Source organism: Geotrypetes seraphini, chromosome 3, assembly GCF_902459505.1.
Source record: "Geotrypetes seraphini chromosome 3, aGeoSer1.1, whole genome shotgun sequence".
In the NCBI taxonomy this organism is placed as follows: Eukaryota; Metazoa; Chordata; class Amphibia; order Gymnophiona; family Dermophiidae; genus Geotrypetes; species Geotrypetes seraphini.
The window spans coordinates 88,391,319-88,404,552 of NC_047086.1; the positions used below are offsets into that span (position 1 = coordinate 88,391,319).

The window sequence follows — 13,234 nt, forward strand, 5'->3', positions numbered from 1 at the left end:
TTCTCCACTTCCACGATTCTTTCCCTACCCTCACCCCCAAGCCAGCAGCCGATTTCTCCCTGCTCCTTCCCCGATGTCCTGATCTTCATCGGGCAGCAGCAGCATTCACAATTCACTGCTGTTGCCCGCTTCAGGCCTTCCTCTCTGTCGGGTCCTGTCTTCATGAAAACAGGAAGTAGGCAGGACCCGGCAGAGAACAAGGCCTGAAGCCGGCAACAGCAGCGAATTGTAAACGCTGCTGCTGCCCGAAGAAGGTAATGGAGCACGAGGCAGACCGCTTCTCCCCCCTCCCAGCCGAACCCCCACTGACCCTCCTATCTCCCCCCCTCCGTGAACCTTTCCGACCCTCCTAGCGAGAGCAGCAAACCTCCTTCGCGGCTTTCTCCTCCCTCTGCCGCGTCACTGATGACGTCATCAGTGATGCGGCAGAGGGAGGAGAAAGCCGACGCTACTGGAGGGAGGTTTGCTGCTTTCGCTGGGAGGGTCGGAAAGGTTCACTTGGGGGGGGAGAGATAGGAGGGTCAGCGGGGGTTCGGCTGGGAGGGGGGAGAAGCGGTCTGCCTCGGTGCTCCAAGGCATGGCGCCATTACCTTTTTCGCCCCTCCGGCCCCCCCCCCTTGGTACGCTACTGCTCTCCAGCTCTCCTTAGTTTGCCGGTTTTCTTTTCGGCGACCAGCACGCGCGGCTGCTCAAAGTTCAATCTTCTGCTCTGCTGCAACTTCCTGTTTCCGGTTGGGTCAGAGCAGAAGATTGAATACTGAGCAGCCGCACGTGCGCGGCTCTTTTGAAAGCGTTCCGGTCGCCGAAAAAGAAAGCCGGCAAACTAAGGTGAGGTGGAGAGAGGAAGCTGGTTAAACGATCGAGCCGGCGTGCGGGTGTGGGGCTGCGGGAACCGCACGATCCTTTATGCCTCACTGCGGTGACAAGACCATTCACCGCTCCACGGGGCGGTGATGGCCTTGACCCCGTCCCCGCAGAGGCTGCTAATTTTCATTCCCCGTTTTTGGCGGGTTACCCGCGGCTAAACGCAGTAGCCACGGGTAAACCGCCACCGTGTCATTCTCTAATTGCTACTTTGTCATACTTCGTGTGTATGTATTTTTCAACTTTTAAAATCTTTAAACACCAGTGGTCCTTCTGAAATGATTCTCTTACTGCATCTCTTGAGTTCCCTTCTCTCTCGCATCCCAACTACACATTTTCCCCTTTTCTCCTCAACACTGCTGCCTCTCCAGATTCTTCTTGCTTTCCTACCATCAATGCAGCATTTCAGACACCAGTTCTCAATCTTTGGCTTCTTCTAGCCCTCCTCCTCTTCCACGGTCACTGCCATCTTTGGCAACCTGTTGCCCCTCGTTCTAGGCAGCGTTTTCCACCAGAGCTCAATGAACAACAAGAGAAGAGATGACACTGCAGAATGAGATAAGAACAGCTGCGGAAGCCTCTGCAAAGTGCTGCGGTTGGTTGCTGCCCTCTGTTGCTGCAACACTGGCTGCCAGCACCGCTCTAGAGTCTCCACCACACTGCTGCACAAGGCAACATTCTTGAACAGGAAAATGATGATGGGCTGCTGAGGCAAGTGAGAAGACAAGGAGCCACTTACCAGCATTCTGGCCAATAGGTATAGCTAGTGCCTGGCTCATACAGCCAGAAGACGGTGAGGCCAGCATGAGTAAGTGAATAGAGATGAGTGTCTACATGAGCAGGTGTGAGGCACAGCCAGCCATTCCAGCAGCAACAACTCAACCAGGGTGAAACTGTTCAACAGGCAAGTACCCAGGAAACAGCCAGCATTTCGCTGGTACAGTGTCCATGAAGGGCCTTTACTGATGAAGTGGAGAAGCAGTATGGAGTGTACTGTGGTGATCTGTTCTGTGCCATCACTGCTGCATTAGCTCTTGATATTCATTGAGCAGAGGCAGGGGCCTGCAGATCAGCAGAGATGGAGGTAGGTTCACAGTAGGAAAGTGAAATCCTGGCGCACCCTCCTTCCCAGGGCAGTTGAGAGGAAGCCAGAGAGGAAGTGGCGTTGTTAGGGAGAAGCAAGGAGGCAGTATAGTTGGGGTGTCGGAGAGAAGGGAACAGACTAGGAGACAGACTAAGAGAATTAGCTTAAAAGGATCCTTGGTGCCTAAAGATTTAGCATGTTGAAAAGTACATACTTAGAGTGGTGACAAAGTGGCATATTTCTTCCTTCCTCTATTTAAGAAAGGTTTGGACAATTTCCTGGAGGAAAAGTCTATAATCTGTTATTGAGATAGATGTGGGGAAGCCACTGCTTGTCCTGGATTGGTAACCTTGAATGTTGCTACTATTTGGGTTTTTGCCAGGTACTAGGACCTGGATTGGCCATCATGAATTACATGACTCATATTCTGTGAGAGTCGCTATTCTCACATTACCCCTCTCCTCAAGTCACTTCATTGGCTCCCCATCCATTTCTAAATACAGTTCAGACTTACAAGTGCATTCACTCTGTATCCCCCCAATATCTCTCCTCACTTATCTCCCCCAATGTCCCCAGCCCGTGAACTCCATTCATCAGGTAAGTCCCTCTTATCTGTACCCTTCTCCTCCACTGCCAACTCCAGACTCTGCCCCTTCTTTCTTGCCAAGCCATATGCCTGGAACAGGCTGATAGAATCAATACATCATGCTCCATCTCTAGCAGTATTCAAATCCAAGCTAAAAGCCTACTTTTTTGAAACTGCTTTCAACTCTTAATTCCCACTGACTGCTGTAAGATACTTATACCCATTGTATCATTTCTTCTACCAGAATCTCCCCAATCCTGAGATGTCCTGTCTGTCTGTCCAAATAAGATTGTAAGTTCTTCTAAGCAGGGACTGTCTATTGAATGTTAAATGTAAAGTGCTGCGAACGCCTTTCAGCGCTATAGAAATGATTAGTAGTAAGTAGTAGGGCTACTGGGCTGGATGGACCATTGTTCTGTCCCAGTAAGGCTATTCTTATGGCATGTTCTAATGTCTGGTCAAGATATAAGACAACATAGTGAAGTCTGCCTCATTAGGGTGACAGGGGCTGTATGTGGTGCTGGTGGTACCTAAATATCATGCATATTTATCCATAAAGAAGCAGCAGATAACTTACATTGGAATCACAAAATCCCACAGTACATGGTTTCCCTTTTCGCAGATAAAGGAACTGATTGTTGGCATCAACATATGGGCTACATATGCCATCTGGACCTTTACAGCACACTTTACAGGAATGCTCCGTATCTACAAGGAAAGGGTGGGACAGGAATGGAATTTTGATTTAGTTCACATTGTTTTAAACAACATTTTCTCAAACTTCATCAAAGAATTCATTCTCCAAATCTTTGGAATTCCTGTACAGTCAAATAAGCCCAGGAAATAAATTTGGCACTTAATTTCTAGGATTTGGGCTCTCTGCCTCAATCATTTCAGTCAAGGAACAATAAGCAATAAATGCTACTCAGCTGTAGGTGTCTCTGGGCCACCAGTGTGTGTTTGGGGGGTAGGGGGGAGAAGAGAAGTAAAGCCTGTACCGGGCTCTTCTTTAGTATTCCCTTCCTAGCATGTTATTTGTTCAAAAGTGACACAGACAGTTTGGTCCTGAACAGTGCTTCATCTACAAGGCCTAGAATATAATGTACATCCTAAGGTTAATACTTTACTAAGTAAAATGTCTTCTTTTGTTTATTTTTGTTTCTTTTCTTATCTCATTCTAACTTTTCATTTAAACTAAATAATATAGAACATAAAAATATAGAACATAAACTGGTTAATGAATGTATATGATGTGCTCAGTGCGCCTCCACCATAGTCATGTCCTAAGGATAATGGATAATCCTACGGTAAAGTCACCTCAGAGGAGGTCAGGCAGCCCCAGCCTGTATATACAGGGCACACTGAATTTTTTAATCTTATTCCTTTTTCTTGCCTCTTGAGTCAAGGTGGCAGAAAAAGGCATGTGCTCATTGAATGAACATGATTATTAAACTTACATTAATTTTTAATATTTTGTTTTCTGCATTACTCTAAAGAGAGTTTAAGGCATAAACAAAAATCATACAATTATACATATTAACATACTATATTAACACATCTACAATCATTCCCCATATCAAAATAATTCTTCCCAATAAATAAGGAGATTTCCAAAAATGTCACCCTACAAAACCTTAAGATTATTCTTACCTATTTTATTTAAAACCCCTGAAATAATCATGCTTAAGATTCTTTCTGATCAGGTAGAAAGCCTTCACAGTCATTTTACCCTTCTGTGCTTTTTCCCCCTGTGTAATCTGCAGCCTATATTAATCAAGTACTAGTGGTATAGCGATGTCACACTGAATGGTTTCTGATCTTGAAACGGAAAGAAACATTAGAAAAAGGGAATGGAAGTAAACACACAACACTGTTTATACATTATTACATCATTTATTTAAAGACAAAATTTATCCAACCTCATATATATACACCCTAAACTTAATATATATGTAGGGGGTATATATATATATATAATATATACCCCCTATATATAATATATATACCGACTAAACTTAATAAATGCTTGTATCGCATTAGCAGAAATAATTGCAACCAAACACCTCCTATAAATTTGATATCAATCTTTCACATCACTGTTGAGGAATCTTAGCCCACTCTTCCTTGCAGAACTGCTTTAATTCAGACACATTTGTAAGTTTTCATACATAGTCCTACCACACTATCCCTACTGGGTTCACTTCCCTACTGGGTTCAGTTGATTAGGTCAGTCTTTCTCAAACACTTTTGGTTCAAAGCACCCTTAGTGTGTCAATAACTTTTACAGCGCCCCTAGGTCAAAAGAAACACCTAATAGTTCCCTCCCACTTCCCCCCATGGTCTGGACTCTCTCTTCCCCCCCCCAAGCCCACCCTATAATCTGGTCTCTCTCTCCTTTCTTTACCTCCCTCCTTCCTCATCCCCCATGGTCTGGCATCTCTCTTCTCTTCTATCCCTTCCCCCCAAAATCTGGAATGATGAAGTTAAGAGGTGATACTCAGGAGTAATCTAAGGAAATACATTTTTACAGACAGGGTGGTAGATGCATGGAATAGTTTCATAGTAGAGGTGATGGAGACAGAGACTATGTCTGAATTCAAGAAAGCGTGGGATAGGTACGTGGGATCTCATAGGTAGAGGAGGAGAGAGAGTAGATGCTGCAGATAGGCAGACTGAATGGGTCATTTAGGCTTTATCTGCCATCATGTTTCTATGATGAGATAACTGTTGTGCTTTTTGTCCCCTCCTTAGTTTTGTGAACTTGGGCAGGTGGGTCCAGTGCTGTCAATAGCAACCTGGAATAGACTAAGTTTTCCTTTGCTATACCTTCCAGTTTGGAGGAAGATAATTTAATATTGAACAAAGCTGTAAGAACATAAGAAGTGCCTCTGCTGAGTCAGACCAGAGGTCCATCGCACCCTCCAGTCCGTTCACGCGGCGGCCCAACAGGTCCAGGACCTGTGTAGTAGTCCTCTATCTATAGCCCTCTATCCCCTTTTCCTTCAGAAAATTGTCCAATCCCTTCTTGAACCCTAATACTGTACACTGTCCTATCACGCCTTCTGGAAGCTCATTCCAGGTGTCTACCACCCGTTGGGTGAAGAAAAACTTCCTAGCATTGGTTTTCAATCTGTCCCCTTTCAGCTTTTCCGAATGCCCTCTCGTTCTTGTAGTTTTCAAAAGTTTGAAGAATCTATCCCTCTCTACTTTCTCTATGCCCTTCATGATCTTGTAAGTCTCTATCATATCCCCTCTAATTCTCCTCTTCTCCAGGAAGAAGAGCCCCAATTTCTCCAGTCTCAGTGTATGAAAGGTTCTCCATACCCTTTATCAAGCGTGTTGCTCTCCTCTGAACCTCTCGAGTATCGCCATATCCTTCTTAAGGTACGGTGACCAATATTGGATGCAGTACTCCAGATGCGGACGCACCATCGCCCGTTAACGGCAGGATAACTTCTTTCCTAGCATTCTATTCGCTCTCTTAGCGGCCACTGCGCACTGTGCCAAGGCTTCATTGTTTTGTCCACCATTACTCCCAAGTCCCTTTCTTGGGTACTCTCACTCAATAACATCCCTCTCATCATATAGCTGTACCTCAGGTTTACATGCAATACTTTACATTTATCTACATTGAACTTCATCTGCCATCTTGTTGCCCACTCCCCTAGCTTGTTCAGGTCCCTTTGTAATTCTTCACAGTCCTCTTTAGTCCAAGCAGCACTAAATAGTTTGGTGTCGTCCGTCAATTTTATTATCTCACACTTCGTCCCTGTTTCTAGATCATTTATCTTCACTATTAAAATTCTTGGTGTCCAGTTGATCATAAACACCCAGGTAGATGCAGTGGTCTGTAAGGGATTTACTATGCTTTTGGAAGCTATTTGCTCTTGTTTTGATAATCTTCCTTTTCAGCCGTTGATACAATCTTTAGTACTAAGTATCCTGGGCTGTAGTAACATTGTATATATTTTGTGAGTCAGCATAAACATTTTCACTGACTCCGTATAATTCAAAATACAACTGTATACTTAATTTTCAACTTGTGAAAATCAGACCATGTGACACCTTATTATTGAAGATTGCACTGGCTTCCTACTGAAGCCAGGGTAGTGTTTAAGTTTGGTTGTATCTTATATAAACTGGTACATGGCCTGGTTCCTAATTATGTTGCTGACCAGTTTCAGTTTGCCCAATCCCAGTTCTTCGATGTATACTTCTTTTTTTTTTTTTTGCTTTTCCCTCTATGTAAGAAGCATGTAGAACAACTGATTTCTTATTAGGCAGCATGTCGGGAACTTGATCTTCGGCCTTTATTACTAACATCGACGTCTTATATGGTAAATAAATTATTATGTTATATATAGTGAAGTTTATACTGAACAGGGCATGCTGCAGTCAAGCCTGGATGTGTTCATTCAGATGAATTCAAATGTGATCAATTGGTCGATTGAATAACTAATGAGGCAATTACTTTTCATATGACTAATATGAGTGTTGGATAACTTTGTTCCTTATATAAATGACATAATAATGTATAAACTGTGCTGTGTATCCCTTGTCTAACATTACATTTTGTTTAAAGATCAGAAGCCATTCAGCATGAAGAATATACAATAGGGGAAATCAGGAGGGGGAGCTTTTTCACATCACTAATTTTTAACAACATTTCTCCACTGGATCTTAAACTTCTATTTTGGCAGCAAACCTTAATCAATTCTAGGTGAATCAGCTAAAGCAGGCCATACATGCTTTTTTTTTGTCAGTGTGATTCACTTCTTGTAGCAGGAATTATTTCTTCCCATCTACTCTTCTTTTGTTCTATTTTATTTATTTATTTCTAGACTGCCTATGGCTAAACAGTTAACAGTAAAACATTCACAACATTTCCAGACAGAATGCATAAAAAACATTTTCAGTTACAGCGTAATCACATATTACCATTACCCCTCAAAAACTGGGGAAGCAATATATCAGCAATTCAGAAAAAGGCCTCAACATATAATTTGGTCTTTAACAATTTCCTGAACTTTAACCGGTCAGAAGAGGTCCTCAGGATGCCGGGAAGATGGTTACACAGTTTCACTCCTGCCACGGACATCATTGCTGTTCTAATTTTAACATATCGGAGAGCATTTTTTTTCATAGAGGTCAGTCTCATTGCACAAAGCATTGTTGCCATGCAAATGTCACAACCGATCTGTTGGCATGCTAACTGGCAGTTGCACAGCATGTGTGGCCCTAATAAATATGATCTAGATCAGAGGTAGGCAATTCCGGTTCTCGAGAGCCACAGGCAGGTCAGGTTTTCAGGATATCCACAATGAATATGTATGAGATAGATTTGCATGCACTGCCTTCTTGAGATGCAAATCTATCTCACGCATATTTATTGTGGATTTCCTGAAGACCTGACCTGCCTGTGGCTCTTGAGGACCAGAATTGCCTACCCCTGATCCAGATGATGCACCCCTTTGGCCACATCTTACAGAAAGGGCTCTGTGGTTTCAAAAGTTTATATATATCATTTTCTTTGGATAAGAGTTACATTTGCTTAATAAGTAGTATTAACAACCTGCAAGGATTCAGGTTTTCTCTAACACTGTTAATATTGAAATTAAAAAAAAAAAATCCCAAAAATTAACATGGCCCTTTAAGATCAAGAACTCGAGGGAGTCACGTGATGCACTCAGCCTGAACGGCCATTTCCAGCTATCTCTCCCGATCCCGGAGCTGTTATCTTTGCATTATACAGTTCATTCCAGCTCTGCTGCCCTCTACTTTCTTTCAGCGGGTGAGGCGACCCGCAGGCTAACGGCTCTTCTAATTTTCAGTGGGGGTGCCCTGTTATGCCGACTAGAACCTCGAAGGCTATCAAACTACCTCGAGGCCCTTCTAACCCAGCCAAGATGGCGGTGGCACAATCTCCAGCTCGAGTGCAACTGAGCACGACGATTACTCTTCAAGCCAACGCAATCGAGGAGCTTAAAAAGCATTTAACGGCTTTTCTCAATGACAAACTTACTCGACTGTAAACCACGGTCGATAGCATGAAAGATACGGTGGAACGGCAAGCAACCCGTTTGCAGCATGTGGAGGACCGGGTATCGGCACAAGAGGACCGCACTGTGGCTTTGGAAGCGGGGGCCCGCGCACTGGAGGAGAAGTGCTGGCGGCTGGAGGACCAGGCGGAGGATCTGGAGAATAGGAGCCGCCGGAACAACATCAGACTGATAGGTCTTCTGGAGTCTCTGGCCGCAGTGGATCTGCTCCCATTGGTCTCCACTTGGCTGCCCGAACTGGGAATGGACACCGGAGGAACTCCCCTGTCGGTTGAACGGGCGCATAGGGTGGGGATCCGCAAAGAAGGAGCCCAAAGACCACGCCCGTCTTCTTAATTTCGCAGATAAGCAGGTGCTCCTGTCCAGCTACAAATCGAAGGGTACCATCTCTTACGAAGGGCAGCACTTGCTGCTGTTTCAGGATTACTCTCCACGGGTATTGGAGCAGCGGCGGGCAATGGCCCTATATTGCACCCAGCTCCACCAGAGATGACTCCGCTTTGCACTGCAATATCCAGCTAAGCTTCGGGTGCATCATAACAATCGGGTGCTCTACTTCTCCACCCCTGAGGAGATCCGTACCTTTTTGGAGGACTTACTGGGTTGACTGACCCGCGACCTGGAGGAGTCTTCGTTTTCCATCTGGTGAATGGAGCTGTTGGACCTGCACCTTTTTGTGACTGTTGAATATTTCGCCCACTGAGGCGTGGACTGGGGCCCCTCTCTTCTCTTTCGCTCTGTTCCTTCTCTTCCTTGCCTTTTGTGACCCTGGCCACTAGCATGTACCACATGGCACAGATTGCGCCTGCTTGGCTCCTGACCATTGCTGTTTCTACCTTTCCTTTAGTTCTTTTCTTTTCTAACCTGTGAGGTAGACACCTATTCTAGGACCTGGAGGTCTGGAGGTGGCCGAGGACCGGGCCGTGTTCATGCTGGAGAGCATGCTGATTGAGCGGGAACATCGCTATAGGCTGTTTGGCCTGTCTGCCTTGCATTACTCCTTTCTTGGCTGTCGCTTCTTCCCCTTGGTTTTGGGCTCCTTCTTTCTTTTCTATGTTCTCCTTTTTTGCTTTCTCGAGGGCTCTTAGGTTGCTGAGCTATGTTAGCCGTGCTTTGTGCCCACCATTGCTCCCCGTAGCACCCCGGCCCCCCTCATTGGCGGGGAAGCTGTTGTTGTTCGCGGTGGTCGCACTGGGGACTCCTTTGGTTTCTCCCGCAGCCATTTTTCTTGCTGTCCTCTTTCTTTCCCCCTTTTTTTTGTTGTGGGGGGATGGAATGGGAGGGGGGCCGGCTACTTACTTGCGAAGGTTGGTCTCACCTTGTTACCTGGAGGCCGCCCAGGGTTCATTGTAATTTCTGTGTATTGCTCATTTTTGTTGCTGTTTTCCTGGGACGGCTAACCTGTTTTCTGTTTTTTTGGATGATTATAGATATTTTATCTGCTTGTCTGTGCACTTTTTCGCTGTTTTGGTGACCCCCCTCTCTCTCTTGGGGTTTAGCAGGGAGGCTGGAGACTTTGCTGTTTGTTCGGGGGTTCTTCTTATTGGGGTCCTCCTGGTGTATGAGAGGGGAGTTTTCATGATTAGTTGGGGGATGAGAGCAGATGTAGATGTTGGGATAGGGAAGGGAGTAGGGTTGCTGGGGAGGGGGAGGGGGAGGAAGCAGGGAGGGTAGGAGCAGGGCAGTGGGTTGTCGTGGTTCAGGTATGGGCAGGGGTCTTTCTTTTTTTTTCTTTCTTTTTCCTTGTGGTTGGGTGGTCATGCATTGTTTCGGAGCAGAGTGGGGAGAATTTTGGGGGCTATGGAGTGACCTTTTTGTCTGATCTCTTTTAGATTAGGGTTCGGGAGAGAGGCTGGTTGGCTGTGTGTATGAAGCCCTTCTCGGGCGCGGGGACTTGGAAGGATGGGGGAGATCTTTCTGGGAGGGGGGTGGGGGGGATGGGGAGTATGTCTGTAGTTTGGCTATGGATGATTGTGGGATGGAGTGTACGACTGCAGGGGGGGAGGGTTCTCGCAGAAGGGGAGCTGGAGGGACCGTGGGAGGGCAGTTCTGTCCTGGAGACAGGTCTAGCTGGGGGGCCTGGTCTCTAGCTTTTTTCTTCTTTTTCTCTTGGCTGCAATGGTGGCTGTTTATGCTCTGTAGTTATGGTTAATTTGACCGTCACGACCCTTAACGTTGATGGCATACATTCTCCTATTAAATGTAAGAAAATCCTTACTTGGCTTAAGAAACAGCGGGTTGACATAGCCTTCCTCCAGGAGACCCATCTGACCAGTGCTGAACATGAGAAGCTGCGGAGAGAGTGGGTGGGAGATGTGAGCTACTCTTCTTACAATAGAAAAAACACAAAAAGGCAACCTAGTCACATCAAGGTTTGTGTGGGGGACGCTCAAGACGCCAAAATTGGCTCGCAACTAACAAACCAAAATGGGGTGAATATAATATAGGGTGCTCTCAGTGTGAACCCTCAGTGATAGGAGCACAGCTCCGACACTTCACTTCTGGGTCAAGGCGGTAAGCCTCCACCCACACACCATCATTGAGCACCCTGAGTGTGCTGAAATTAAAGGGACCTAAGTCCACGAAATCAAACAAATCATACAATCAAAGTGAGTAAATCAAACTCAACACAAACAACCTGAGCGACCCCCAAACAAACCCTGCCAGCCAGACCCCCCGACTCACACAACAAAATCAAAAATCACCATGCAAAAATCAAATGAACACAATACTCATCTGAAACTATCTCACAAACTGATAAACGCAAAAAAACGCGCCAGGAGAAGAGGTTCGACCGCGCTGGTTTCGGGAGGAACCCTTCTTCAGGAACCTTTGTTCGTGTTCCGTCGGGGGTCAGGTTCCTGAAGAAGGGCTCCTCCTGAAACCAGCGCAGTCGAACCTCTTCTCCTGGCGCGTTTTTTTGCGTTTATCAGTTTGTGAGATAGTTTCAGATGAGTATTGTGTTCATTTGATTTTTGCATGGTGATTTTTGATTTTGTTGTGTGAGTCGGGGGGTCTGGCTGGCAGGGTTTGTTTGGGGGTCGCTCAGGTTGTTTGTGTTGAGTTTGATTTACTCACTTTGATTGTATGATTTGTTTGATTTCGTGGACTTAGGTCCCTTTAATTTCAGCACACTCAGGGTGCTCAATGATGGTGTGTGGGTGGAGGCTTACCGCCTTGACCCAGAAGTGAAGTGTCGGAGCTGTGCTCCTATCACTGAGGGTTCACACTGAGAGCACCCTATATTATATTCACCCCATTTTGGTTTGTTAGTTGCGAGCCAATTTTGGCGTCTTGAGCGTCCCCCACACAAACCTTGATGTGACTAGGTTGCCTTTTTGTGTTTTTTCTACAGTAGGAATTTTGGCAAATTTGGAGTGTATTGTTGTTGTTGTGAACTCTTCTTACAATGACAGACAGAGAGGGGTGGCTATCTTAGTCCATAAACAGATCCCTCTTCACATCCACAAGACCATTCAGGACAAGGAGGGTTGCTACATAATAGTCTTGGGAGAATTATGGGGATCTCAGTTTCTTTTTTGTAACCTCTATGCCCCGAATGTTTATAGTCATAGCTTTTACTCTGGGTTACTGGGCATTCTGGCGCAATATCCCACGTATCAATTGATAATAGGGGGGGATTTCAATTTCTTAGCTGATCCTGCAGTGGATTGCTCTCCTGCTAAGCCGTCTACTCGGACCTCCTGCCGTCAAGGGGTTAATTTTTTTGTGTGATCATCTGGCGGTGGTAGATGCCTGGAGAACCCTTCACCCATTTGACAGGGCATACACATTCTACTCTTACCCTCATTCTATGTATTCACGCTTGGATTATGTTTTGGTGTCCCATTTTGCTCGGGTGGATAAAGTCGCTATAGAGGACACTACCCTTTCGGATCATTTAGCAGTGGTGCTTGGTCTAGGGGTCACGGACCAGAGGGAGGATAGGACCTGGAGGTTTCCAGTTGCTTTATACACTGATAGAGATTTTCAGGCTTATTTGCGGTCCTGTTGGTTGGATTACACCTCGCATAATGACATTTCTGATGTGGATCCAGCGGTGTTTGGGGATGCTTCTAAGGCGGTGTTGAGGGGTCACGACATCCAATATATGTCTCCACCAAACGGAAACAACAGGGGGAGAAACATCTGGCTCTCTCGGAGCAACTGCAGACATTGCGCAAAAAGCATCGGGTAGGTCACGCAGGAGAGGATGGTCAACAAATTAAATCTCTTCGTCGTCAGATTAAAGAGATCTTGGATCTCCGGGCCCGCCAGGATATTTTCTATCAGAAATTCTGTCTCTATCAGTGGGGCGGTAAGGCGGGCAAACTTCTTGCTAATTTGATCCGGCCTTTTAGGAAAAAACAAATTATCAAGTTGGTGAAGAATACTCAGGGTGACTGCTTTATGCGGGAAGATCAAATTCAAGATCAATTCGTACAGTTTTATAGTGCTCTCTATGCACGGAGAGATTTCACAGAGGCAGAGAGAGATCACTTTTTTCGGGTCTCTGCAGAGCAGGCGGCACAGCTGAATAGTCCTATATCTATGGAGGAGGTTCATCAGGGGATCAAGAAATTGAAGCTCACGAAGTCTCCAGGACCTGATGGGTTTGGTCCAGAATACTATAAACTTTTG

General features: G+C 45.6%; 1 protein-coding gene across 2 annotated transcripts in view; it reads right to left on the reverse strand.

Moving 5' to 3' along the window:
- Positions 1–13,234, reverse strand: part of ADAM17 (ADAM metallopeptidase domain 17) — a 170,617-nt gene that overhangs the window by 29,659 nt on the left and 127,724 nt on the right. For both annotated transcript variants that reach the window (XM_033936709.1, XM_033936710.1), the window contains one exon: positions 3,112–3,242. In XM_033936709.1, coding sequence (XP_033792600.1) covers positions 3,112–3,242 — 131 coding nt within the window. The remainder of the gene's footprint in view (positions 1–3,111; positions 3,243–13,234) is intronic.